Source organism: Neofelis nebulosa, chromosome 7, assembly GCF_028018385.1.
Source record: "Neofelis nebulosa isolate mNeoNeb1 chromosome 7, mNeoNeb1.pri, whole genome shotgun sequence".
NCBI lineage: Eukaryota > Metazoa > Chordata > Mammalia > Carnivora > Felidae > Neofelis > Neofelis nebulosa.
In genome coordinates, this window is record NC_080788.1 from 103,366,083 (window position 1) to 103,393,760 (window position 27,678).

The window sequence follows — 27,678 nt, forward strand, 5'->3', positions numbered from 1 at the left end:
TAAACTTTAAAAAATAAATAAATAAAATGTAGTATCTTAAAAAAAATATATTAGTATTACATGCATCCAAACTTGTTGGGTGGGTTTGACAGACCTCTTCTTTGCACTTCCAGCTTCTGCCATGGTCTTGTTTAGTAGTGTAACATGTACAACGAACAGAGTTCTCACTTTATCGCATAGGTAAATCTGAAAGGCAACCAGTGACAACCCATCTCCCCATTCCAATCCTTTCTTGATGCAACATAATACCATCCTTCACAGACAACAGGTGTTAACAGTTGGTTCACTTTGATTAAAACCAAAGTGAAAACAGTCAGGAGGCCCTAGAGAGAACGATTTCTTTCAGTCTTCAATGGTGATGGGATAAGTATTTCATATTGCTGCCCCTACTAACTATTTGGTACAACCAGCTAGCCAGCAAAGGAGATGTAGAAAGTTTCAGGTGCCACTTGGTGGTACCATTAGAATATTAGAGTGAAATGTGGTGGAATTAATGAGAAATATATGCAAAAAATAGCTCAACAGTCCCCTGAAGAACTTTTAGAGTAGTCTGAATATTCTTCTGACACTGTTTTTGTCACTTACTATAGGAATAAAACATTCATTTTATTATTGATTACGCCTTTTAATAAAACACCTTTCAGTAGCAACAAACTAAAAAAAAAAGATATCAAGTACACGTTTAACAAAATATTAAACACTAAATTTCTGCTTCTCAAGAAGCTGATAATGAAAATGTTAACATGAACAAAATGTTAGTGGACATTTGCTACAGGGGCTGTTGTGATAATACCAAACACAGGAAAGACAGAAGACACAGAACTCCTGAAGAAACTTGAGCATCTACATTGTAAGCTAGTAGTTATCTTGAAACTTCCTGAAAACCATGTTTCTGCAGCTGCAGAAAGTGAGTTGGCATCTTGTCAGGCATGACTTTTCATAATAATTCAGTACTGTCCAATAGAACTTTCTGAGAGGATGGAAATTGTTTGGCTCCTGAGCAATTAAAATGTGGTTTCAAATGTGGCCAGTGTGACTTGAGGACCTGAATGTTAAATTTAGTTAACTTTAATTAATTCAAATCTAAATAGCCACATGTGGCTAGGCTATTGTACTGAACAGCTCAGCACTAGAACAAACAACAGTGGTTCTAAATTAATTTTGTTCATTTTTCATTTTAAGTTTTCTAGTGCAAGTAGGAAGTAAAGTTATAGCTGTTAATATACAATCACCATTAGTAAGAGAACTTTTCGGCACGCCTGGGTGGCTCAGTTGGTTAAGCGTCCAACTTCAGCTCAGGTCATGATCTCGCGGTCTGAGTTCGAGCCCCGCGTCGGGCCCCGTGCTGACAGCTAAGAGCCTGGAGCCTGCTTCAGATTCTGTGTCTCCCTCTCTCTCTGCCCCTCCCCCGCTCATTCTCTGTCTCTCACTCTCAAAAATGAATAAATGTTAAAAAAAAAAAACAACTTTTTTTTAAAGAACTTTTCAAACAGTTAAATGATACTGGTTTTATTACAATGTCATTACAACGTTTAAATAGAAAATCAGTCAGATTGATTCCAATAATGGTTTAGTTTTCTCTCCAGTTCACAGAAACAAAGTAAAGCTTCTGAAAGTTTATTCTGTGGAAGTAAAACATCTAACATTATTGGGAATTCTAACATCATTTGCAAAGTTTAATGCTAAAGATAAAATTCTTAATTTTCACAGTAATACCCATTTTGGTAGAGCACAGCACTGTGGTAAAAACAATGCACTTACTAAATTAAGAAATCTATGAAACACAAATGTACTTGGAATTGAAACTATAATTCATAACCAAATGAACTATAAAAATGTATGAATCAAAACAGAAGCCACAGTAGTTGGGTTTTAAGATAATTTAGTTTATACCTACAATGACTGAACAAAATTTTCAAAACAAACTGATATTAGATACACGAAAATACTTCAGCAGTGCAGAAGATGGTTTCTCTCCTGCCCATCAATTAGATTTTTAAAATATATGAGTCTTTGAAGAGTGACTTTATAAAACCTAAGTGTCCTATAATGATGGTGTTATTATCATCATCATCACCACCACCACCACCACTATTGGAAACACGTTCCCTAAGTCTTAGTTGCATTTTGTTCAAAATCAGTTAACGATCTTTAAGCATTCAACTCAAGCCTTTGAAGCTTTTGGTGAAAGGCAGTTAATGAAAACAAAGCTTATGGACAGGAAGACACTAAAATTTATCCCTACAAAAGCAAATTAAAAATTGAACAACTTGTACATTAAAAACTGAAAGAGTGAATGATATCATTTTGAAATTCTCTCATTGTACTCTGGAATATCTTGACTTGTAAGAAGAATCTTCTGAGGGAACCCCTCTTTTTAACTATATAAATTTATATTCTGTACCAAAATAAAATGAAACTTAAAATTTGTGAAACATTCAAAGAAACCAGAAAACTTACTTGATGAATTAAAGAAAAAAAAAATACATATATAAAATATAAAAAAATAAAAAGTAAAAAATATTTAAGAACTTACTATTGAAAAAGGGCACTCTGAATGAAGGTAAAAAGACAGAACCCATAAAAATACTGAAAGTAAAAGATTTACCCATTTCAATTAAAATAGATTTTTAAAAATTGAAGACTCTTCCAGTTAGTAGGATTTTCTCAGAGCTTACCAGGTATGTGAGAACCTAAAGAAAGTTATTTTCTTATACTGAAAAATATTATGACCCTAGGGCACTTGGGTGGCTGAGCCGGTTAAGCATCTGGCTCTTGATTTCAGCTCAGGTCATGATCTCACAGTTCATGGGATGGAGCCTGCATGGGATTCTCTCTTTCTGCCCCTGTGCTGGGGGTCTCTCTCAAAAACAAATAAATAAGCATAAAAAAAAAAAGAAGAAAAAATATTATGGTCTTAAAAAAAGAGTTAACTCATCTTGCTTCAAGGTCTCAGCATAAATGCAACTCTGAGGATGACTGCAGCCAATTTTATAAGAAGAATAAAAATAAAAATAAGACTATATTGAAAAAAATGTATTTTTCAGAAAAATGCCATGTTAGAGACAGGCTAAAAGAACTGACTAAAGTAGATGAGTATGTACCAAGAATATTCTACTTATGTAAATGTTTATATGTTTAATATTTAGAAAATCAATGTAAATTTTTTAAATGTTTTAATATCATAAATATGTCTTTAGGAAAAATATTTTAAAACAGGTTTTTGTGTTGTTGTTTTGTTTATTTTAGAGAGAGAGAGAGAGAGAGCACGTGAGTGAGCATGAAAGCAAGGGAGAGGGGCAGTGGGAGAGGGAGAGAGGCAGTGGGAGAGGGAGAGGGAGAGAGAGGGAGAAGGAGAGAGAGGGAGAGAGAGACAGAGAGAGGGAGAGAGAGAGAGAACCTCAGACAGGCTCCATGCTCAGCACAGAGCCTAACTGGGAGCTTAATCTCACAACCGGGAGATCATGACCTGAGCCGAAATCAGGAAATCAGATGCTTAACCAACTGAGCCACCTAGGTGCCCAAAACACTTTTTGAACAGAAATGTTATAGCTCTATCAAAACAGAATAATTTGCTAATCAATAAATAATTTTAAAAATTATAATTTTAATTCTTTTGAAATCCTTCTCCCCATTCTCAAAGGTGTCCCGGTTTAGATGATAAGAAAACCACTGTAAGTTTCTGAGTATAAGGACTAATTATATCATGCCTTTATCGTCTTTGTGACATAACTACAAGAAGCCAATGATTACCAAGGCATTTCTCACCATCATTCTCCATCCTCACTGAGCAATGTTCTTTTCCTAATCTGACACCTCTCCCAAACCCTTCCATTGTGCCTCATGAAATTCATGGTTAGGCACCAGACTGTCCTCAGCTTTTTTCCTGAACACTTCTTCTGAGAACACAGATTCCTCTTCAATCCTCTTAAAAGGTGGTTGATTTCTGGGGTGCCTGGGAGGCTCAGTCGGTTAAGTGTCCAACTTCAGCTCAGGTCATGATCTCGCAGTTTGTGAGTTCAAGCCCTGCGTCAGGCTCTGTGCTGACAGCTCAGAGCCTGGAGCTTGCTTCAGATTCTGTGTCTGCCCCTCCCATGCTCATGCTCTCCCTCTCTCTCAATAATAAATAAACGTTAAAAGAAATTCTTAAAGGTGGTTGATTTTTCTTCTACATTCCTTTGGGGGCTGTCAGTGGGCCTTCGTTCCATTTCATTACCACTTCCATTCTATTGCTACACCCCACTCTCTTTAAAAAGGGGGGGGGGCAAAAAACTGCTATGAGACCACCTACAAATTCCTAAAGAGAAATCTCCCATATTCCCTAAGGATTTTTAGCACAAGGTTCATTGTCATTCCCTAACAACACTATGCCTTTTAAAAAAAATATTTGTGAATTTTGAGAGAGAGAGAGAGAGAGAGAATGAGCAGGGGAGAGGTAAAGAGAGAGAGAGATAGAGAAAATCCCAAGCAAGCTCCACACTAGCAGCTCAGAGCCTGACTCGGGGCTCTATCTCCTAACTGTGAGATCATGACCTGAGAGCCGGATGCTTAACCCACTGAGCCACCCAGGTGCTCTGAACAACACTATTCCTATCATAATTCTTAGTATTTGTAATATCCATATACACGAAGCCTTCTTATACTAAGTCTTGTCCTTCATCTCAGACTCCCATTGTCATAGAGTAGATTTTGTCTTTACCAATATTGCAAATGCTTCATAATTTCAATTTCAATCATCCTAATCACTTATCTTTTTACCTTATACCCTTAATATCCTAACTTCAACCATTTTTTACTTCTATTAGGATCTACAATCTATTGAAACTAACTTCTCACTATCTCTCACTCCCTCACAAATTCTCACATCCCTCCTAATCTGGCTTAGATTCCACAACCTGTTCTTAAAATCACTTCTTTGCATCATCCTCAAACCCCCTCCCTTCATCATACTTACCTGACAAAACCCCAACCCTGGTTAAATCCAACTCTATGCCCATCGATAAGTAACATTTGCAGCTAAACGTGGCTAGCAAAAAACACATAACTAGGTTGTCTGATCTCACTTTAAATTCATGATCACTAACCTAAAGTAGACCGTTAGTGTTGCCCACTATTCCAACTAACTATATTTCCCTAGGTCCTTCTTTTCTAATCATCTATCTCATATCTACTCCTCTTTCTTCAAACCTCCACAGCCTCCCCATTCTCAGCTAAAAACTTTGCTTCCTATTTTACTCAGAAAATTGAAGTAGTCTATAGAAATTAGCCTCATATTCTCACTATCCCTCCTAGGTGCTCCTTCCCTCCACTTGTGAATTTGACCACGTTCCTACCTTTGGCCACTTTCTCTCCCTTGTGCACTATATTGTAACCCCTCTTACCTACTCAAGGCCATCACTCCTGCAATTCTCCCTCTTCCTACCGTAACATCAACTTATCCCTCCCTGGGATATGGATCATCTCCATTCATACATATACTACATCTCTCACTTTAAAACAAAAACCTTCCCAGGGTGCCTGGGTGGCTCAGTCAGTTAAGCGGCCGACTTCAGCTCAGGTCATAATCTCGCTGTCTGTGGATTTGAGCCCCGTGCCAGGCTCTGTGCTGACAGCTCAGAGCCTGGAGCCTCCTTCCAATTCTGTGTCTCCCTCTCTCTCTGCCCCTCCCCTGCTTGCTCTCTCTCTCTTTCTCTCTCAAAAATAATAAACATTAAAACAAAAACCTTTCCTGACCTCACATCCCTATCCAACTACCCTTACTCTTTGAGTGCCATCCTCACTAACTCTAATTCCTCCCTTTCCAGTTTTATGAATACACTGCAACAAAGTTTTCATTCTCACCACTCCATAACAAAAGCTGGATCACCCATATTACCAAATCTAATGATAAATTCTCAGTCCTCAACTTGACCCACCAGCAGCATTTGACATCGTTTATTATTTCCTCCTCCTTAAAATGCTTACTTCATTTGGCTTCTAGACATCATTCTTGTCTCTTGGTTTTCTACTTTTCTAGCCAGCCCGTCTTAAGTCTCCTTAGCTGGGTCTTCCTTCTTTAATTGGATCTCTAAATATTTTGGAGTGTCCGAGGGCTTAGCCCTTAAACTTTTTTTCTCAACTACATTTACTCCCTCTCTAGGTGATTTCACCCAAGTTCATAGCATTAAATATCTATTTATTAACTTCCACATCTAGATTTCCAGTCAAGACCTCAATCCTTAACTCCAGGAGACATCAGCAAAAGATACAGATTTCTATTTCTAGCTCACATTTCTTAGCTTTAGACCCATTTATCTAACTGTCTACACCTCTAGTTGAATATCTCAAAGAAATATTCCAAATGTTCAAATGTAAACTCATAATCTCCACTCTTCTTCTACCTCTGAAATAAGCTCCTCTCCAAACATTTCAGATATCTGTGAATGGCACTGTCATCTCCCCAAATGTAACACCCGGAGACATAGATGTGATCCCAGACATCTCCATCTCCTTCATCATTAATGTCTGATCTATCCTGTTGATTCTACCTTTTAAATATTTCCTGAATGCATCCTCCTTTTTCCATGTCATGTCTTCTCTAGTCCAAGCTTCCATCACACTCCACAAGACTAATGCAGGTACCTCCTCAGTCTTTCTGCATCCACTTCTACTTTTCCACTTCATCTTCCACATAACTTCTCAAAAACAAGAGTCTGGGGATGCCTGGGTGGCTCAGTCGGTTAAGTGTCCGACTTCAGCTCAGGTCAGGATCTCACAGTTCATGAGTTCAAACCCCACGTGGGGCTCTACGCTGACAGCTCAGAGCCTGGAGCCTGCCTAGGGTTCTGTGTCTCCCTCTCTCTGCCCCTCCCCTGCTCACATTCTGTCTCTCTCTCTCTCTCTCTCTCTCTCAAAAATAAACAAACACTAAAAAAAAAAAGTCTGATCACATCTCTCTGCTTCAAGTTTTTAATACCTTCCCATGGCTTTTAAAATGAAAACAAGATTCTTTAATAAAGCCCAGAAGGTCTTGGATAGGATGCCCATTGCTCACCATCACAGATTTCATCTCTCATCAACCTCTGCATCACACTCTACATTTTGGCATCACTAGCTTTCTTTCTGTCCTTTGAGCATACCATGGTCCCTACCCCACTGGAATTTTTCAGGGTTCCCTCTGCCTGGAATGCCAACACCACCACCCCACTGCCACCCCCCATCTCTTTATACTCCCTAACACCTACTCAATCTTCAGATCTCATCTCAAGAAACACTTCTTCTGAGAAACCTTCCCCACCTCCCAAACTGTATCAACGTTCCTTCATATATGCTTATCATTATACCTATCATTTAATATTGCTAAGTATAATTCTAAACGTACATTCACTGTTGTGATTAATCTATGCAGAATGTCGGTCAATCTAAAAAGACTCTAAGGTCAATGAAGAGACTGTTGTTTGTAATACTGTATCTCTAGCCTCCACCAGAGTTGACACGCAAATATTTTTTCAATAAATCAATCAATATAGGAGTGACAGTGGAAGCCACGAAACTGGATAGTACTGCAGAGTAATGAGATTTAGAAAGATAAAAAAGAGACCAGAATAACCCTGGGAAAAGATCACAATCAATTAAGCAAAGGAAGTAAGCTGGGGGGAAAAAAGTCAAGTTAGAAACAGTAAAAAAGGAAATAGTATCACAAAAGCCAAGGAAAGACACAACACCAAAACGACAGAAAGGGCCACTGAATTTGAGGAAGAGGCAGCTAGCCATCTGACAAAATAATCACATGGGATGCAGAGGACAAGTGAACAAAAGATAAATATGGGAGAAAGCTCACATCTTTCCAACTCCTCTGGAAGTAAGATTTTACACTCGTTAACTTTTTAGACATACTAAAACTACAAGGACGGCCCGAATCGAACAATAAACCTAAGGAAAATACATATGCCATTTTAGACTTCAGTCTTTTTTCTGTCTGGTTGCGTCATTTTAGGCTGCTTATCTGACGCATAACAATAAATTTTGTAATATTTACACCTCAAACGTTCTTTTCGTTTCTCAAAGTACCTTACCTCCCCAAATCATCAAAACAGACATCTGTGTGTCCCTCGGTATGTCCAAATCTCATCGGCTTCTGGGTGGCAGGCATCTTTCCTTCTACCCACCTAAAAATGTTTTATCAAAACTAGTATTAGTTTAAAGGGGAGGAAAAGCCGGTGGCTGAAGAAGAAGCAGGGAAGTTAGTCTTCCGGTGGTCCCCTTTCCCCCACCCGAGTGGCACAAACAAGACAGAGCAGAGGGTCTGCCAGACAATTAGCCGGGAAGGGGACACGTTTCCCTTCGGTGCGCTGTAAGGACACTGGCAGCGCAAGGGGGTACTCACCGAGAGAACCGAGCTACGCCGGTGAGGAAAAGCGTAGAACAAACGCCCGCGCCGGGCCGCTTCCCGCGCTCTGGCGTGCTCGTTACCACTGCGCCTGCGCCGGCCCGCCCGACCGCCCACGCCCGGCGCAGAGCAAGAGCGAAGTCGCCGGGTGGTGGCGTCAGCTACGCGCCGCCTGCAAAGGAAAAAGCCGGTTGCTGGGGGAGTGAGGAAGAAAGGGAGGGTGCCGAACACGGAAGTGATGGCAGCGCCTTGGGAGCAGGTGGAAGCGGTGACCGCATCCTCTGAGACCAGAACCCAGCGCCGAGAGGCATCCGCCTTATAGGACCTACTGGAGGTGCAGGAGTGACTGGGCCTCCCTTCACCTTAGCGAGTACCCAGAGTGATGGCGATGGTGATGGCGGCAGTTACTCGGACAGCCCCAGTTAAGCTGCGCTCTGAGAGGTGAGTGGGGGAAGGGTGGTTGCTGCCTGGCCTTGTCGATTGGGGTCTGCTACCGCTTTCCAGGCTCTCCTAACATGCAACCATATCCGAGTTCCTGAACTTGTCCAGCCCCTCCGTGGGGCCCTGCTAAAGAATGAGGTATTTGAGCATCTTCTCCCCAGGAGAGCAAGACTCTTCCCAAACCTTTCATCTTGGCATCCTTCGCGCCCTCACCTTGTCGTTTCTATGGAGATAAAGAAGGGAAGACTTTAATCTTAGTTCTCAGTCTCTGGAGGTATGGCCCGTACGTTAATGCTTATTTAGGGGGCACTCTTTACATATATATATATATATACATACACATATATATGTATATATATGTGTATGTATATATATATCCCAGAAGAAGAAAGTAACTTGGGTTTCCCCGTTTAGACCCGACCTGAAGTTCACTGGAGTACTTAGATCTAAAAGAAGAGCCAGAACTAAAATATATTGTTGAATACTTCGCTCCTTGCAGTCTGCGCGAAGGTCTTGGCCATTAAGTTTATGGTTTAGATTGTGTCCCCATGTTGATGGACCAGTCTCTGTTGAATACCTTCACAATTGCATATTTTTGTGGTACTCACCTTGTAGTCTCCATCGGACACTAGTTTATGACATAAATGAGACTTTTTTTGTTATAGAGATTTCCCCATTGTTTTTTAATCTAGTCCCACTGTGAAAAGTTGCACAGTTACACAAACCGTGCTATTGTTCTTAAGGTCTTGGCATTGTGTGAAGAGTTGTTTTGAGTACTAGCGCTCCCAGTAGGCTTCCTAGGTACTTGTTTGGTATATGAATGAAGAGGAAGAATGATGAGCCGAAAATGAGCTTGGGATTTATGGGAAAATAGCCAACCTATTGTTGATTTCCCACAACAGCCAAAGATACTTGAGATGATTCTTTCTGAGTGACTTAATTTTATTTGGATATCATTCGTTAGTTTTAACATAGACTGATTTGTAATTTTTTTATCCAAGTGAATATAACTGGATAAACTATGGGATTAAAGATGAACTCTGATAATATTTGTCTCTATACTGAGTATATCATGATGAGATTTCAAGGTAGTAATATTCAGACCTCAGCCTAAGAAGAATCTATAAATTGGACCAACAGTTATAGGTATAAAATGACCTAACTATGATATCTATAACACCATGTAACTTTAAACTCTGAATGGTGTCTGTACTTCTCTCCCTTCACTCTGTCTTAGCAACCAGGCCCTGTGATTCATAGGTTAAAGAAAAATTTCCTTTACAAATTTCACATTTGACAAGAACTTGGGCCTTAGAGTTGAACAACTGTAGGTTTTAATTTTCACTCTGTCAGTTACTCATTGTATGACCTTGAATATGCTTTTCTTTTTCTGAATGTCATATTCCTCATCTCTAAAATGGAGACATTACTTCCATTGATTGTTATAGTATATAGGAGATACTCCTGGATGTATAAAACTAATTGTTACTAATGTCTGGTGTTATTAACAGGGTGCTTGGGTGGGTACTTAATGTTTTTATTCAAATTGGAATTTATTTTTGTTTAAATCATTAAGCAAAAATTTTAAAATAGTTTTCAAACATTAAAAGATGTATTCTTACTTTTGCGAGTATAATATTTTCACAAGTCCCATTTCTCGTTCAAAAGCCTGCAAATTTTAATGTCAATGAGTTCATGGTCTTGTTGATGGAAACTGACATTCAAACAACATGTATTAGACAGTGTAGTAATGAAATGCATGTAACTTAAATGTTTGCAAAATTGGTTATTTAGGATAACATAGCTTTTTAAAAAAATCCATCGTAGCTGTCACTGATCTGGCTGTCAAAATTTTCCAAATGGATTTATTTATCATTCATAGTACGTGTCTCACAGGAGTGGGCAGCTGAATGAACTCACTGAAAATGATCCCGAGGTCGCAGTTTCAATGCAATGAAGATTAGCTTTGCTCTGTTGCGACCACTTTTAGGACCCTTAGGTTCACAAATACTGTTCTCAAGGGCAATAGGGTGAGAGAACACAAATATATATTATCATTCTGCTGATGGTGATGAGTGTCATCTATATCATATACTCGGAGAGACTCAGTTTATCTGAGAAGTATATCAGTATTACCTTATGGAAGGAGTTTAAAAAATGCCTTTTCAATAAAATATGTACTCGATGTAAAAATCACTAATTATGTGAAAGAAGGCTGGAAGAGAAGGTTAAAATAACTGAAGGGAACAGAATATTGAAAAAAATAACAATGAAGACAGTTTAGAAATCTGATTTGTGTATCTCTGAAGGTGTCCTGAAACTTACCAGCTATTTAATTTTTGGAGTAAATATTACTTGGCATATGTATAAACTTCCTAAGGTATAAAAGGCAATATAGTAAAAGTCCTATTTCCAGCTATCCAGTTCCTGTGGCTAAAGACAGCCATACTATTTGATTATGTTGTTAACATGGATAGTGGATCCTTACACAGCAAGACAAATATAATCACTCTTTTATTGATGAAGAAACCAAGATTTGGAAAGATTGTGGTTTGTCCAAAGTCATACTCCTACCAAATGTCGGAACTAGAAGTAGAGCACATGTCTTTTTTTTTTTTTAGAGCACAGATCTTTTTCCTTCTGGTTCAAGGTAGTCTACTATACTGCCTCTCCAAATCATAACTTTTGCCATAAAACTTAGAATTTAATAAAACATATCAGGACAATAAAGCATTTTATTTAAATAAATCATCTTAAAAGAATCATCTTATAGTAGTTTGTTAACAACTAGCATAGGTAAAATGTCACCCAGGCTAAAATGTAAGCATATGTAATTATTGTAAAACAGTGGAAAGAATAATTTATAATTAGTTAAAAAAATACCTACCTACTATTTCTGTTGAAATCTATATATTTACTAAGTTAGCTTGCAAGAAACTACAGTTTCTTTAATAATTAAAAGTTTGGTTATTTATACCCATAATATTTTTATAAAGAATTTATAAAGTTTTATAACTTTCTAAAAAGACACTGATATCAGGAATAACATAAAGTGTTTTATGATATTTCAGATGCTGAAGCCTCCTCCATCTCAGGTTTTCGAGGTATATTTTTGTGTAGATTTTCTAGCCTTATAGATGGCCTTTGTTTCCTCTTGTTACTTTTTAAAAATTTTGCAACTTTCCAACCTCTCGTTTTTAGAAATTAACTTCTACGTGAAAAGTTCTGAATAATAATAGAAGGTAGCAAATATGTATTTTCATTAAGCTCAATGCTATGCTATTTTCATATGCCTTAATCCTGGCAGTAAAAACAGGAGACAGCTTGCGTTATCCAGATTTTACAATGTGAAAACTGAAGCTAAATTAGATTTTAAAAATCAGGTGACATAACTAGTAAGTGACAAATTCTGAATTTTAGCCCATGTTTGATGATTTAGACCCTTATGCTATTTCATCTGCACCATGTTTCACTTTTTTTTTTAAGTTTAATTATTCATTTTGAGAGAACGAGAGAGAGAGAGAGTGACTGCAAGCATGTGCACCAGCAGAGGATGGGCAGAGAGAGAGGGAAAGAGAGAGAATCCCAAGCAGGCTCCACACTTGTCAATGCAAAGCCCGATGTGGGGCTCAAGCTCAAAAACGATGAAATCATGACTGGAGCCAAACTCACCAGTCGGACTCCTAATCAGCTGAGCCACCCAGGCACCCCACCATACTTCATTTTTAAATATAGTGTAGTGAAAAAGTGCAGATTATTAATTTTTTATAGATCTTTAAAACATTAAAATTTTCTTTTTAAATTTCTTTCATAGGAAAAAAGATTGCAAGGAAATAAGCCAAAATGTCTAAGCTGATTGTCTTTAGGTAATTGAATTATAGTTTTTTCCTCCTTTTTAAACTTGTCTGAATGTTCCATATATTTTATACTGAGCATATATTGTTTTTATAATTTAAAAATTACAAATTGGAAAGAAAAAATACATCCGTTCAATCTAGTTTATTCCCTAAAGAGTTGCAATCCTCTATCTTAAAGGTTCTGGTTTCTGAGATTCTTTTAAGGTCCTTCCACTTTTATTTTTTTTATTTTTTTTTTTTTTTAAGGTCCTTCCACTTTTAAAAGTCTAGGTACTGCCAGCTTAGTTTTCTGCTCTCTTTACTCACCTTCTTCAGTGACAGGTTCCCAGACATTTCTTTTTGGCTCAGGGAATGTACAATCATTTAAATATTAGACCAAGTTAATGTTTCCCCTAAAATGTGCTCTAGAAGGATTTCTGTAAGCCAAGTATTGGAAACTAGGGCTTAACCAGGCTTCTTAACTGAAGGACCTCTCAGAACCTTTACGAAATATGCAACGTGATCTTTCAGAGGGGAAGCCATTCCTAAACTTGTTTGTCAAAGAAACCCCTATTTCTCTAGAAAGTGTATTAACATCTTTTAGAACTAGTGTCCACAAAAGTAGATTGGGGGACAGTGGCATAAGCAAACTATAATTGGGAAAGTAAATGGAGAGTAGAGGGAAGAGGAGAATGTATTGGTACTAATCAATAATTCCTTTTGCTTGTTTTGTTTTGTTTTTTAATCGGATTAAGTCTCATGAGCCCTTCCTTGGTAGCATGAATAAAAGAGACACTAAAAATATTTACTGAAAAATAAACCTGTATTGCTTTTGTAATGAGAAAAAAATGTATTTTAGTTCAGAGATTTTTTCATATGAACAAATTTATTTTTCACATTTTTTTCTTAACATTTCAAGGAATTCATCTGTCATCTACTATCCAGTGTATTCCATTTGTGGGCCCTAAATGTGCCACAGAATCCTCCTTAAGTATCAGACTATGATTAAATGTTAAGGACTATGACCCACAGAATCTAATTCAAATATCACAGACTATGATCAGAATGCTTTCAGGGAGTTTTGGCCACATAATGGCAAGTAAACTTTGGAATCATGAATTTGGTAAGGAAATTCCCAGGTCTGAATTACTACCAGAGTAATAATTTATTTTTAAATTCTTAATGTAGTGTAATAAATAATTCTATTAGGATCAAATTTATTTTAATTTAGTATTCACATGAATTCTGGTCTTAGATATGTATCAGCATGATAGATAAAGTACTTGTTCAATGAATAATTAATATATACAATAATGCTCTGGTATCCAACATTATAGAGAATACAATGAGTTTTCCAGATTGATGAAGTTTAACCTTTTAATTACTGGCTTTTTAACAGTTTTCTGTAGAAATCTTGAATTAAAATCACCTATCTGACCTTATTCAGTAGAACTAACTAAATGTTATTTAAAGCTTATGCTTGTAGAATGTTCCTGTTGGATTTCATTTTCATTTCACCATCCTTGCAACTGGTGGTAGTATTTGGGATCAAATGGTTACTGAATCTGGGAACTTGCTTTCTTGAAAATGACTTTTATATAAATTTGCTTTTTAGATATTTGCCTCTTGCTTATTAAGAAATCATCTTTTGGGGGGCGCCTGGGTGGCTCAGTTGGTTGAGAGACTGACTTCGACTCAGGTCATGATCTCATGGTTTGTGAGTTCGAGCCCCGCGTCGGTCTCTGTGCTGGCAGCTCAGAGCCTGGAGCCTGCTTCTGATTCTGTGTCTCCCTCTCTCTCTGCCCCTCCCTCACTCATGCTCTGTCTCTCTCTGTCTCAGAAATAAATAAACATTAAAAAAAAAAAGAAATGATTTTTTTGAAAGCTGTCACTGTGTACTCCCCAGAGCAATGTAATTTAGCTGCCTTCATAAAAAATTAATTATTGAATCAAAAGCCAAAGCAACCTTCTCCCAAGTGATTTTTTTTCACCCTCTTAAACAAAACAAAACAAAACAAAAAACACCTTTGCAGTTACCAACAAAGATCTTTGATTTGTCAGCATGTTTTAAAATATCATCTTTGGGGCGCCTGGGTGGTGCAGTCGGTTAAGCGTCCGACTTCAGCCAGGTCACGATCTCGCGGTCCGTGAGTTCGAGCCCCGCGTCAGGCTCTGGGCTGATGGCTCGGAGCCTGGAGCCTGTTTCCGATTCTGTGTGTCTCCCTCTCTCTCTGCCCCTCCCCCATTCATGCTCTGTCTCTCTCTGTCCCAAATATCAATAAAAAACGTTGGGAAAAATAAAATAAAATAAAATAAAATAAAATAAAATAAAATAAAATAAAATAAAATAAAATAAAATATCATCTTTGATTTCTATACTACATTAAAATGGTAGTAAAGCTATTTTCTTAGGAATTTGTGTCTCTTCTGCTTCGTTTATGCAAAGTCCATAAAATTCCAAGAATTAGTGATAGGCTATTTGAAAGGATTTGTTCAGATTTAGAACCCTACAGTTTTTTTTTACATTCAGATTTTACCTGTATAGGCAAGACACCAAAGCACTTCTCCAAAATTCATCTTTAGTCTTGAAAAATATAACAATTAAAATAATTTTGTTCTCACTAAAAATTAATGTTATTTTTATTGGTAACAGTGTGATTTAATTTTTTTACTTTTAAGAATTTTAAGGTTTAATGAAACTTGTGGAAGAGATTAGAAAATTATTTTTCCATGCATCTTAAGTGTAAAGATGTGGGAGTTTATATACATGATGCATTTTTATCATTTTTGTAAAAAAAATCATGTAATAGGGAAATTTGAATATCCTTTTTATAAAAAGATTTCTCCATAGCATGTTTTCTTTAAGCAGTTACTTTCATAGTAATTAAGATGTTACCTATACCATGAAATGACCACTTAGATATTTTGTTTTGCCTTTCTTTCTTCATATATCTGCTAAATAGCTGCTGAGAGCAACTTATCCCAGTAAATAAAGATCATCAATTTTAGAACACCTGTCATTTTGTGAAAGAAAAATGCATAACTCATCTTCAATTTCAACAACTTAAGTACTTTGCTCTGAGGTAGCTAGCAAACCTAGTATGTTATAAAATTTCCATCATTGTGTCTATTTACAAAGTATTGTGAAGATTTACTTATTTAAGGTAATATAATCCATAAATCTTTTCCAGTAACATGGAAGCAGGTGCAATCCATAAAGGTGAACAAAGAATTGGAGAGGGCTGCCATCAGGTCCTCAACTTTTTGGAACTCCTATTCTTCTCCCAGGAACAGCACACCATCCAGCATGTAACCATCTGACAACAAGTGATGGGAACATTGCCAACCATGTATTCAATATTAATAAATTCTAATTTTTCTATTGTTTATACAAATATAAATAGAAGTTAAATTTTCTTACTGCCTTGAAGATTACAACATTAAATGACATTCTAGCCCATATACATATATTGATATGGTACGTTTTACCAAATCAAATTTTTGCAATAATTTATAAAAGTGGGATGAACTTCTGAAGATGAACTCAATTTTCTAGCAAAAGAATAGCTATGTGAAATTTATATAAGGCTATAGTTCTGAGATACTTTTGAAAATAAGTCAAGATTTTCTGTGCACAAACTCGAAGTACAGATAAATGTATGGAAAATTCATCTAGGGCAATGGTATTTCATTTTATTCTGTGGACACCTACAGCATTTACACACATAAGAACAGTTAACCTAAAATCCGGAGATACTTAACTTATAGGTACCTAGTATATACAAGTTGGTAAGCCTTGCTGAAGTAAACCTGTTAATGTTGGCAGGTAAACTTTATTAAGGCTGGAAACTAGTTCTCTGGGGGAAAATGTCAAATTATTCTCTAGCTTCGTGGTCTGTTGAGTTTCAGCTATATCTGGCATATTGATCCCTTTTCACTTTGAAACATTTTGTTATCCTCCTGAAAATTATATTTGCTCATAAACTTTGTAGTTAGAATTGGGCTAGAGACAGAAGTATTCTTGTGATTTTTGTCATTATAAACTATTTCTATTAAACTGGCTTACGTGCCTTAATAAAACAATATATCTAATATCTTTCTTTAAAAAAAATTTATTGAGTGCTTAATACATTTAGGATCTGGCTGAGTACTTAACATACATTATTCCATTTAATCCCCAACAGCTCAATGAATTAGATGGCATTAATATCTCCATTTTTCAGATGAAAAAAACTGAGGTTTCAGGTGATATGGCTAGTATAAAATAAACTGGACTCAAACCATATTACTAATGCCCATTGTCATTGTGCTGTGGAACTGCATCCTTGTCATATACATGCATAGAGATATTGAAAATGTTAAAATGGTTACTGCTGGGTGGTAGGATTATGGATAATTTTGGGTTTTTCCTCATAACTTGAAGCTTAGTTTGAATTTGTCCCAGTGAGTATGAATTATTATTATTTCTATCAAAACGATATATGTGCCTAGGTTAAAATTTAAATTAAACTGGAAGTTTAGATAAGCTAAGAAATGCTGCAATTGAACCCATCCCAGAGGCATCTACTTTCAATCTCTGTTTTTCTGATATTTACCTTTATATTTCTAAATCATATGCTTATACTTCTCTTTCTTGGTTCATCAGTTAACAGACATCAGTTGAGTTTCTCTCATGATAGATGAGGATTTAACTCTCTTTTAGTTTCCTTCTTTTCATTTTGTTTTCTCAATTATATCAGAGTTTTGGTGAATATGTAAATATCATTCATGGCTGCGTCAGGTGTTTTACAATTCTGTTTTTTTTTTTTTTTTTTAAATTTTTTTAATGTTTATTTTTGAGAGAGAGGGAGAGAGACAGAGCACAAGCAGGGGAGGGGCAGGAGGAGAGAAAGGGAGACATGGAATCCAAAGCAGACTCCAGGCTCTGAGCTGTCAGCGCAGTACCTGATGCGGGGCTTGAACCCATGAACCACGAGATCATGACCTGAGCTGAAGTCAGATCCTCAACTAACTAAGCCACCCAGGCACCCCTTTCTTCTTCTTCTTCTTCTTCTTCTTCTTCTTCTTCTTCTTCTTCTTCTTCTTCTTCTTCTTCTTCTTTTAAATGTCTATTTATTTTGAGAGAGAGCACAAGCAGGGGAAAGTCAATTCTATTTTGTTTGTTTTTTTTCCTCAAGATCCTCCACCTTGGAGCCTATGGCCTTGTGTAATTTTATCGACTAGTTGCTCTGGATACCCTGTTGTCTAGAGACTTTCCTTCTTCATCACCCTAAGAATTCAGATTTCCTTTCTGCTATGTTAAATGTCTTATTTCCTGTGTTATATCTTTTGATGTGTTGTACAACTCTAATTTTAGAAGACTGTATCTTCCAGTATGAGGTAAAATTGTTGATGTTTTGCATGTCTGGAAATTTCTTTTTTTTTTTTTATGCTTATTTGTTTTTGAGAGAGAGTGCGCAAGCCGGGAGGGGGGGAGTAGAAAGAGGGGGTCAGAGGATCCAAAAGCAGGCTCCATGCCAACAGCAACGAACCTGATGTGGGACTCGAACTCATCAACTGTGAGATCATGACCTGACCCAAAGTTGAGCACTCACCCATCTGAGCCACCCAGGTGCCCCTCTTATCCTGATATTTGATTGATAATTTGACTGGTTGTCTCTTCAAAGTTGGAAACTAGCTTCTAGATTCCAAAACTAGCCTCTAGCTCCTAATATTACTATTGAGAAACAGATGCCGTTTTATTTACATTCCTTTGTGACTTTTTTCCCACAAGAAGACTGTTCTTTATTTTTTTTAATTTTTTTTTTTTTTGGCTTAGACTTATTTGTTTATTTAACTATGGTAAGAATGCTTAACGTGAGATCTACTCTCTTAACTATATTATGTCTTCATCTCTAGGGTTGTAAAATTTTAGAATAATGTAGCCCATTGTGTATTTTGCCCCATTGTGCTGGGTACTGAAAGCTCTTTCATTATGGAGGCTCATGTACTTTGGTTCTAGGAAATTTCCTAATGTGGTTTCTTGTATAGTTTCTCCCCCTTTATTTTGTTATTTGGTATGAAATGTATGTATTGTTCCTCTAGTTTTCTTACCTCTTCTGATTAACCATTTTTTCCTACTTCCTAGTATTTCCTCAATTTATCCTCCAATTTTCCTATTGAATATTTTATTTCTGTAATCATATTTTTAATTCCCAAAGCTTTCTCATTCTCTGATTGTCCCATACTTCTCTTGCTCATTCATAGATGTAATATCTTCTCTTAACTTGGAAGAAATCAGTTTTGTTCTCTGCTCTTTTTATAGGTATGGTTTTCTTTCAGTTCTTAGTGTTTTTTTAGTTTCTGTTAGAGACTTTCCTCAAAAGTCTGATGACCTATGACTATTCATTCATATTCCAGAGTGAATGAAGCACAACAATGCTGCCTGACAGCTGTGAGTAGGTGGGGCTTATGGACTAGCAAGCTTCTCTGTATGCTTGGGTGGCCTTCCAGCTTTTTATTGGAGGAGTCCCAGGTGTCAGCATCTAGAAGTCTTTTCTCCTTGTCCATTCCATTCTTTGGCAAAGTCTCTTTTAATTCCCTATTAGGAGATACGAGTGGATGCTGGAGTTCTGGAAGCCAGATTAAAGAAGGAGGCAGGAACTTTCATTCTGATTTTAATCCCAACTTCCCTTCTACCCCTGTGTCTGGTATCCAAAGCCCTGAGCCTCTCTGGTTCAGTTTCTCCAAATGATAAATATCCCATCTCCTCTAAGTGTAGGAGTAAGAACCAGAGCTGTACATCTGCTGGAAGTACGTACCTCTCCATTTTCCACCCTGTTCTCCACCCACATTTTCTATAGTACCTGGTGCCTCTGGGTCCTGGACTTCGCCCACTCTGTTGGCTTGCTTCTCATTCATGTCACTTCTGTGCCTACTGTTACCTACCTCTCTGTTGGTACCTCTTCTGTTGCTGAGTCAGATATTGGTCCTCCATTCATATTCTGTCCTCATATTTTGTGATTCAGGTGATAGATATCTGCCAGTCTCATTGAAGGTAAAAGCTTTGTATTTTAATTTCTGATTTTTCCTTGTTTTGGGCTAACTTCTGAGAAAAGGATGAAGTGAAAAGATTTTCACTTGGCCATTTTATTTATTTATATTCTCTTATTGAGAGAATTCTTATTCTCTTGAGAGAATAAGAGATAACATGAGTGGGGGAGAGGAGTGGGGGGGGGGGTGGAGAGAGAGAGAGGGAGGGAGGGAGAGGATCTTAAACAGGATCCACACTCAGTGCAGAGCCTGATGCAAGGTTCAATCCCATGACCCTAGGATGATGACCTGATTTGCAACCAAGAGCTGGATGGTCAACCAATTAAGTCACCCAGATGCCCCCACTTGGCCATTTCAAGCCAGACAATTACTTATTTTATAATCAGAAAAAAACAAAAAGCTACTTTATTTTGAGAGGAAATGAAGTTATACTACTCACTAAGATATTTAGTAATAGAAAGCAGCAGGTATAGTAGCTAAAGAAGCATTAGAATCACTAAAGGATTTTATAGGAGACTTGGTTATTGAAAACAGAACTTGAGAGAAACTGAAACAGGCCCTGGTAAAGGTGGGAATGTCGTCAAGAACAGAGAGAGAGTTTATCTCTGATAATAGGAACAGTACAATGTAGGGGTAACAGGGAGGCAAGATGAAGGAGCTCATATCCAGTGTAGTTAAGTTGGTCACAGAGTTTAATAAACTGCTATATTGATTTTTTTAGTAAATCACCAGGCATTTCAAATCTTACATATTTTTCACAACTGAGTAAAAAAAAAGTAGAAACTGGGGCACCTAGGTGGCTCAGTCGATTAAACATCTGACTTCAGCTTAGGTCATGATCTCACAGTTCGTGAGTTTGAGCGCCGCGTTGGGCTCTGGGCTGATAGCTCAGAGCCTGGAGCCTGCCTCAGATTCTGTGTGTCTGTCTCTCTCTCTCTCTCTCTCTCTCTCTCTCTCTCTCTCTCTCTGCCCTTCCCCCACTCGCACTCTGTCTTTCTCTCTCTCTCAAAAATAAAAATAAACATAAAAAGAAAAAAAGTAGAAACTCTGTTGTATTAATGAAAAATATCTGCTTGGGACTCCCTTATTACTTTTTTATCTTGAAAAATGTGTGCAGTCTCTTAGTAACAAGTGTCTCTTCTAATCCATGACTCTTCATATTCTTCAGCCTACTTTGTTTCTTCTCCTTGTTTATTTTTGCTCAATAGAATTTAGTCAATAAACAGCCAGAGCATACTGTTGAATATAATTTTGGCATCCTAAGTGATGATGTATCTTCCAAAATTATAATTAAAAATATTTTCCCTATAGATTTTAAATGACTATATACTAGTGAGCCCACTAAATAAAAATAATCAGTATAATCACCAGGTGCCATTCAGTGTTTAGCAATGGAGTACTTTATTTGGCAAGTCTGACTCATTAGTTCACAGTTTTAGGTACTTGCTTAAGTATTTACTACAGATGTTTGTTTCAAATCATATTGCTTTGAAAATACATTCAAGTGGCTATAAACATTTACTTGACTGTCAGGATTGTAATGTTCCTCTGACATAATCAGAAACTTAATCATAATTAGTGTGCTGAGTGAGACTGATTTTCTCAGTCTCCTAATTCAACTTTGATCTGTAAAATATTTGAGATTATAGAATCCTTACCCCCAATTCTGGGTTTAAATCTTATTCCACCTAAGAAGAGTTAATTTAATCCCATCTATGACCAATCATTACTATTTGTCTTAATAAAATTCAGTATTTCACATTGTAAATTCTACTATATCTGCCAATCTCACGGGCAAGTCATTGCCCTATAGAAATTTATACCTGTTTCTCAGAATTACCAAGAAAAATACAAGGGGGTGTGTGTGTATGTAAAATAACAAATTTTTATTCTATTCCATATTTTCTAAGAATTGCCTAGACTAATAGTGAAATTGAGCAATTACTGAAATGAGTTGACAGAATTGCATTGCGAATGCTTGCATGGCATTCATACTGTTCAGTGGTGATTATTTAATAAATTTTTAAGAGCTTTTATAACTTAAAAGTTCATATTTTCAATCAATAGGAAATAAAACAAGGAGAGGAAGTAAAGGAACTATAGGGTAGTGGTTCTCAAACACCAAGTCATAGATTTCTCACTGTCTCTTACAAACAATTCACTGACTGGTTTGCTGTGAAATAAAAATAAGGGGAGGAAATATTGGCATAAGCTGTATCTCAAGACTAGAAATTATTCACATTTTGAGCATACAGTTTGGCTAAGAGAGGAAGCTTCAGTTTTTCTAATCTATATTGAGAATTTGGTGTGGGAAAAGAACTCAGGTTCTTGATTCCCTGGCCCTATGAAATTATTAGTATATAGTAAAGCAGATTATTTAAATGAGAACAAAATATCTTGGAACTGCCTTCCAATATATCCAGTACTCTTATCTTGTACCTGTACTAATTTTGGTTTTTCATCTTTTGTCTGTTGGGGGTTAATATATAAACTGTATACAAAATGAATGACAAATGACTAATGATTTTTTTTTCTTTAGATACATCCAGAGAGTGCCCAGAAGAAACTCCCTCCTGGAAAAACTAAAAAAGCAGTATTTATAACACTGGAATTTGTGGATAATTTATCAAAATGGCAGAAAGTAGTGAAAATAATAGCAAAAATGTAGATGTAAGGCCCAAAACTAGTCGAAGTAGAAGTGCTGACAGAAAGGACGGGTATGTGTGGAGTGGAAAGAAATTATCTTGGTCAAAAAAGAGTGAAAGTTGTTCAGATGCTGAAACAGTGAATGCTATAGAGAAAACTGAAGTTCCTTTAAGGAGCCAAGAAAGGAAGCACAGCTGTTCATCCATCGAGTTGGATTTAGATCATTCCTGTGGGCATAGATTTTTAGGCCGATCTCTTAAACAGAAACTGCAAGATGCCGTGGGGCAGTGTTTCCCAATAAAGAATTGTAGTGGTCGGCACTCTTCGGGGCTTCCGTCTAAAAGGAAAATTCATATCAGTGAACTCATGTTAGATAAGTGTCCTTTTCCACCTCGATCAGATTTAGCCTTTAGGTGGCATTTTATTAAACGACACACTGCTCCTATAAATCCCAAATCCAGTGAGTGGGTAAGCACAGACTTGGCTCAGAGTGAATTGAGGGATGGTCAACTAAAACAAAGAAGAAATGTGGAAGAAGAGGTGAACTGCTTCTCACATACTGATGTTCAGCCCTGTGTCATAACCACCAACAATGCTTCATGTAGAGGTGGTCCTGTGACTGGCTCTGTGATGAACCTAGTTTCAAATAACAGTATAGAAGATAGTGATATGGATTCAGATGATGAAATTATTACACTTTGCACAAGTTCCAGAAAAAGAAACAAACCCAAATGGGAAATGGATGAAGAAATCCTGCAGCTGGAAACACCTCCTAAGTACCATACCCAGATTGATTACGTCCACTGTCTTGTACCAGACCTCCTTCAGATCAATAACAATCCATGTTACTGGGGAGTTATGGATAAATATGCAGCTGAAGCTCTACTAGAGGGAAAACCAGAGGGTACCTTTTTACTTCGAGACTCAGCACAGGAAGACTATTTATTCTCTGTTAGTTTTAGACGCTATAGTCGTTCTCTTCACGCTAGAATTGAACAGTGGAATCACAATTTTAGTTTTGATGCACATGATCCTTGTGTCTTCCATTCTCCTGACATTACTGGGCTCCTAGAACATTATAAGGACCCAAGTGCCTGTATGTTCTTTGAACCACTTTTATCCACTCCTTTAATTCGGACTTTCCCTTTTTCCTTGCAACATATATGCAGAACAGTTATTTGTAACTGTACAACTTACGATGGCATTGATGCCCTTCCAATTCCTTCTTCTATGAAATTATATCTGAAGGAATATCACTATAAATCAAAAGTTAGAGTACTCAGGATTGATGCACCAGAACAACAGTGCTAGGAAAAGTGTAGGTATATGAGAATGATTATATACATATTTTCATTTAATATTTTATTTTTCTTATACCACTTTGAATTTTTCTACAAAGGGCAGTCGAAATCCAAAATAAATCTCTGCCCTAAATTTTACTTCCAGATCAGTTTATTTTTCTTATGATAACAATAATTGTTTAAAGTTACACAGTAGGGGTTAATGAATATTTTTGACCACGTGTTTGGTTTTTGTTTTTACCAAATAGATTGTAAGATTTTTTTTCTTAATTGTAATTTGCTTATGATCCAGGTATATTTGGAATTTGGTAGGCAATGCAAATACAGTTAAGTAATCGGTATTTTGTATTTTTCTTTAAAAATAATCTTATGTTCTTTCCTAATGTAAATTCCTTGTTAACCTATGCCATTGGCATTCCTATACATAAAATATAGTTTCCCTGTTCTCCTTTCAGAATTGTTTTAAAATTCTTCAGTAAAGCTGAGTGTTATAATTCACAATCTATACCAATGTAATTGAGTTTTGTAATTTAATAATAGGAATGCTGAAGGTAACAAAATGGTTTAAAATTAAACTTGAAGTGTTCCACTTTAAATATTAACTATTACTAAATTTGATCGATTGGGAAGAATCAAATGAGAACATGACTTTTTGGAGGTGAATTTATTTTCTACACTGTGGCGTGGTCATTTGTTATTTTTGAATAGGTCTTTCACTTAACTTAGATGAGTTGCTCTTTTCAGAACATGAATATTGTTCCTTTCTCACTGGAAGCTTAAAAAGTAATGATAACACTATCAGTAACTAGTAGTTACTAACATATTTAAGCAACTATGAGGTTTTTCTGTATTTACTTATGAACTGTTGCTTCTAATTAGCCTTTTTATAGAAACTCTGAGCCTGTTACTTTGGGGAAATGCCACAATATTATAAACATCTACAAATTGCCATTGATAACCAAGGAGGACCTAAGTAGTCTTCATTATTTTAAATTGAGCTTGACTAAAGATTTAAGAAGTAAACGTGGAGCTCAGTTTTTAAGAAGCTTGATACTGGTTTTGATTTTCAGGTTTCAAATACTCCTGTTTTCAGAATTAACATGTCTTTACTGTGGCTTCAACAAAGGGAAAACATTTTGAGAGCTACATGGCTTATGCCATACTGAACAGTACTGGGCACCGGGACTAATATTTTAAATTTACTGTCTCGATAGGGAAGTATATTTAGAAACATCATTATCCCAGTATAATAAAGGTAAATGGAGTGATAGCCTATCTAACTCCTCTTTTTTTTAATAGTCAGTGCATAATTTCCTAGATAGTAGTTTGTTCTGGTGAGCTGTTTAGCCCTTTGTACAAAGTGGCATTAATATCATAGTAATTGATTTCTCAATGCTAATTTAGGTCCAGTAGTAAGCTACTTCTACCTGGATTGAAAGAAATTTGACTCAACTTTCCAACTCAGAACAGGTGTTTCATAGGTATCATCGCTTTTATGTTGAAGTAGCATTTTGCTTTCCTGCAGTTCTGTTAACATAAAGATGGCATTTTTCAGTAATAGCTTTAAAATAAATTTTTAGCCATTACCACAAAATTGAACCAGGAAAATCTCTGTTACCATTATCTTCTATCATTTTTTTTTTCTCAGTGATCTCAAAATTGTCTTGGTTACAGTGAGGGGTAACTACTAATTATGGCACCTGTCTATGGAGTAATGAGGCTCAGGATATCATTAACACCGATACTAGGATAAATATCTCTTCTAAAGATGATATTTCCCTTTTACAAAAGTAGAGAAGTCTCATACTACCTCATCTTTATTGTGACGCTTTTGTAGATCACTGAGAAGCTTGTCTTGTTTACCAACAGAACACTTCCTAAATATCCATTTTTGGTGAAAGAACATTAATAGTATAGTAAGAATCTACCCGTGATTATAGTTTTTTATCAGAATTTGATAATGAGACTTTCTGTTTCTGTGAAACAATTATTGTTTTAAATATTTTTCTTTTAAAAATAACTTTTTATCGGTACAGAAAAACCTAAGGGATGACTAGCTAACAAGTATTCTGTTAAAGAGTAATTTTATAAAGAAAAATGAAATATAATTATGTTGTCTTTTATAATGGTAAAAATTAATGTTTATATGAAAATCAAGATCTAAGTAGCTTTTCATATATTCAAACTGGTTGCTTGTGATATATTTTCTCTGGCTTTCTTATTTTTCCAACTTCAAGGTATTAATAGCTGTTAACATTTTCAAAATACTGCCATATATATAGCCTTGAAGTAGATCTAATAAATGAGAGCAGGGAAGAGACTTATTTACTCTGAAATGGTTTGTATTTTTCCTTTGGTGTTTGCTACAGTGAAAAGAAATCTGGAAAGTAGAAATATAAAGACTGGAGAAGGGAATTGTTTACCATGAAGGAAAAAGAAGAATAATAATAAATTAATTTTTAAAGCATTAAAGAATTGAAATTTAGAAAGGTTAATTTCTTTCTCAGTGACTTTGTGAGGACACATTTGGAAGAGCATCCAGTATTCACAAAGTAAATTTTAAAATGTGAAATATGTAATTATTGGAATATATAACTAAAATGATTAAGTTTTGAGAGGAACACGAGGAAAAATACAAATATATCTAAATATAAATTTTGTAACTAAGTTTGTTGGCATTTGAAAAGTGTAAATTCCAGAGTTGAGAAAGCATTCAGCATGGTGGAAATGTGTAGAGTTATTGGTGAGAAAGGATGGAGCTAAAAGAAACGATAAAATATTAAAATTAAGAATTTAGGCATCACCTCAGGGAAGAGCCTTGACAGTGAAAGGGAACTACTTAATCGCTAATAGCTGGTCTGGACCAGACACTTAACTGCCCTTTGGGAATCATCCTGCACTAATCAGGAAATAAACTTGACTTTTCTATTTCTCAAGCTTTTCAGGACACCACCGTCACCGCCACCACTGCCACCACCGTGCATCTTCTTTTTTTAAGCTACACAGCATCTTGATTCATACTATAATTCCTGAAATATGCTGAATGGATATGTTTTTAGGTTCCTTGAGCATTTTTGTATAAAGAATCATATGTGATCTTTCTATAGCCATGCCATTCACTTAAATAATTCATACAGGGAATGGCTTAATTTAGAGGAAGACCTAATAGGAAGAAGATTAAAGGAAGCTTTTAGTCAGCCTGTGGCTGGATTTATTGATTTGGTGAACCGAACTGTTTTCTTTCCTGAAATTCAGCTAATGGTCAAAGAATGGCTTTCAGTTAAAGTTTTGACTTATTATAAATAATATAAAGAATGTCTTAGCAATTAGAAATCCTTTAAAAAGTAGAGCAAATGTGGCAAATAGGACTCATACAAATTCCATTTCTTTTGATAAGAAAAACACAAACCATTATCATTTATTCATGAGCCAAAGCCATTAAGAAGATAAATCAAGTTATCAGCTTCCTGTCTCTCTGAAGTTTGGATCATTTTATAGACCCACATAATAGGTTTCTTCCTATGAAACAAAAACCTTAAAACCTAACTCTTATAAATATACTCTTAGCTTTCATTTATAATCTTTTTTGTCACTTTTAGATATGATTATAGCTAAAATCTGTGTAATCAATAGGTTATACATTGATTTTAGTAGACAGACTTCACAGGAAAATAGACATAATTATTTCTTGAGACAACACAGGGAGAACAATGTTTAAATGTAAACCTGTGTGTTAAGTAATTTAATACCCAAATGAATAAAAGATTTTAAGTCATGCAGATTATTGTTTCTAATTTGGAAAAAATTCTTTACAATTTTGGTTTTAACCATAATCAGTTTTATGTTTATTATTTCTAAAAAAATGAATGCAAAGCACAAAGGTTTTTTTTTTTTTCCTTTTTTTAATGGCATACTAGAAGTGAGCAGTGCTACAAGAGTCTGTACTAATACGTTAATATGTTGGACTCATAATGGAGGTAACTTTTGAAATGGATTGGCTTCTAGGTAGAAATATAGACTAATGGATATAACCCAATGGGAAGGGACTTGGGGC

At 36.2% G+C, this 27,678-nt stretch overlaps 2 protein-coding genes across 6 annotated transcripts in view; one reads left to right on the plus strand and one right to left on the minus strand.

The window, feature by feature from the left end:
* WDHD1 (WD repeat and HMG-box DNA binding protein 1) overlaps window positions 1-8,492 on the minus strand; it is a 67,458-nt gene extending 58,966 nt beyond the window's left edge. For 3 of the 4 annotated variants that reach the window (XR_009264904.1, XR_009264903.1, XM_058740663.1), the window contains exons 1-2: window positions 8,366-8,492; window positions 8,055-8,147 (exon numbers count right to left, since the gene is read on the minus strand). Coding sequence is in view for 1 of the 4 variants with exons in the window: in XM_058740663.1 (XP_058596646.1) it covers window positions 8,055-8,131 (77 nt within the window). In the remaining 3 variants the exon portion in view is untranslated. Of the gene's footprint in view, window positions 1-8,054; window positions 8,149-8,365 lie in introns of those variants that run through there. The other variant, XM_058740664.1, reaches the window with a different exon arrangement.
* A 180-nt stretch (window positions 8,493-8,672) lies between these two features.
* Window positions 8,673-27,403, plus strand: SOCS4 (suppressor of cytokine signaling 4). 2 transcript variants are annotated; one of them, XM_058740678.1, is made up of 3 exons: window positions 8,673-8,809; window positions 11,881-11,913; window positions 22,217-27,403. In XM_058740678.1, the coding sequence occupies exon 3, from the start codon at window positions 22,309-22,311 to the stop codon at window positions 23,632-23,634; it is 1,326 nt and encodes a 441-aa protein (XP_058596661.1). In that variant the 5' UTR covers window positions 8,673-8,809; window positions 11,881-11,913; window positions 22,217-22,308; the 3' UTR covers window positions 23,635-27,403. The 2 variants fall into 2 exon arrangements, with proteins under 2 accessions (XP_058596661.1, XP_058596660.1); XM_058740677.1 differs by lacking the exon at window positions 11,881-11,913.
* The last annotated feature ends 275 nt before the right edge of the window (window positions 27,404-27,678 follow it).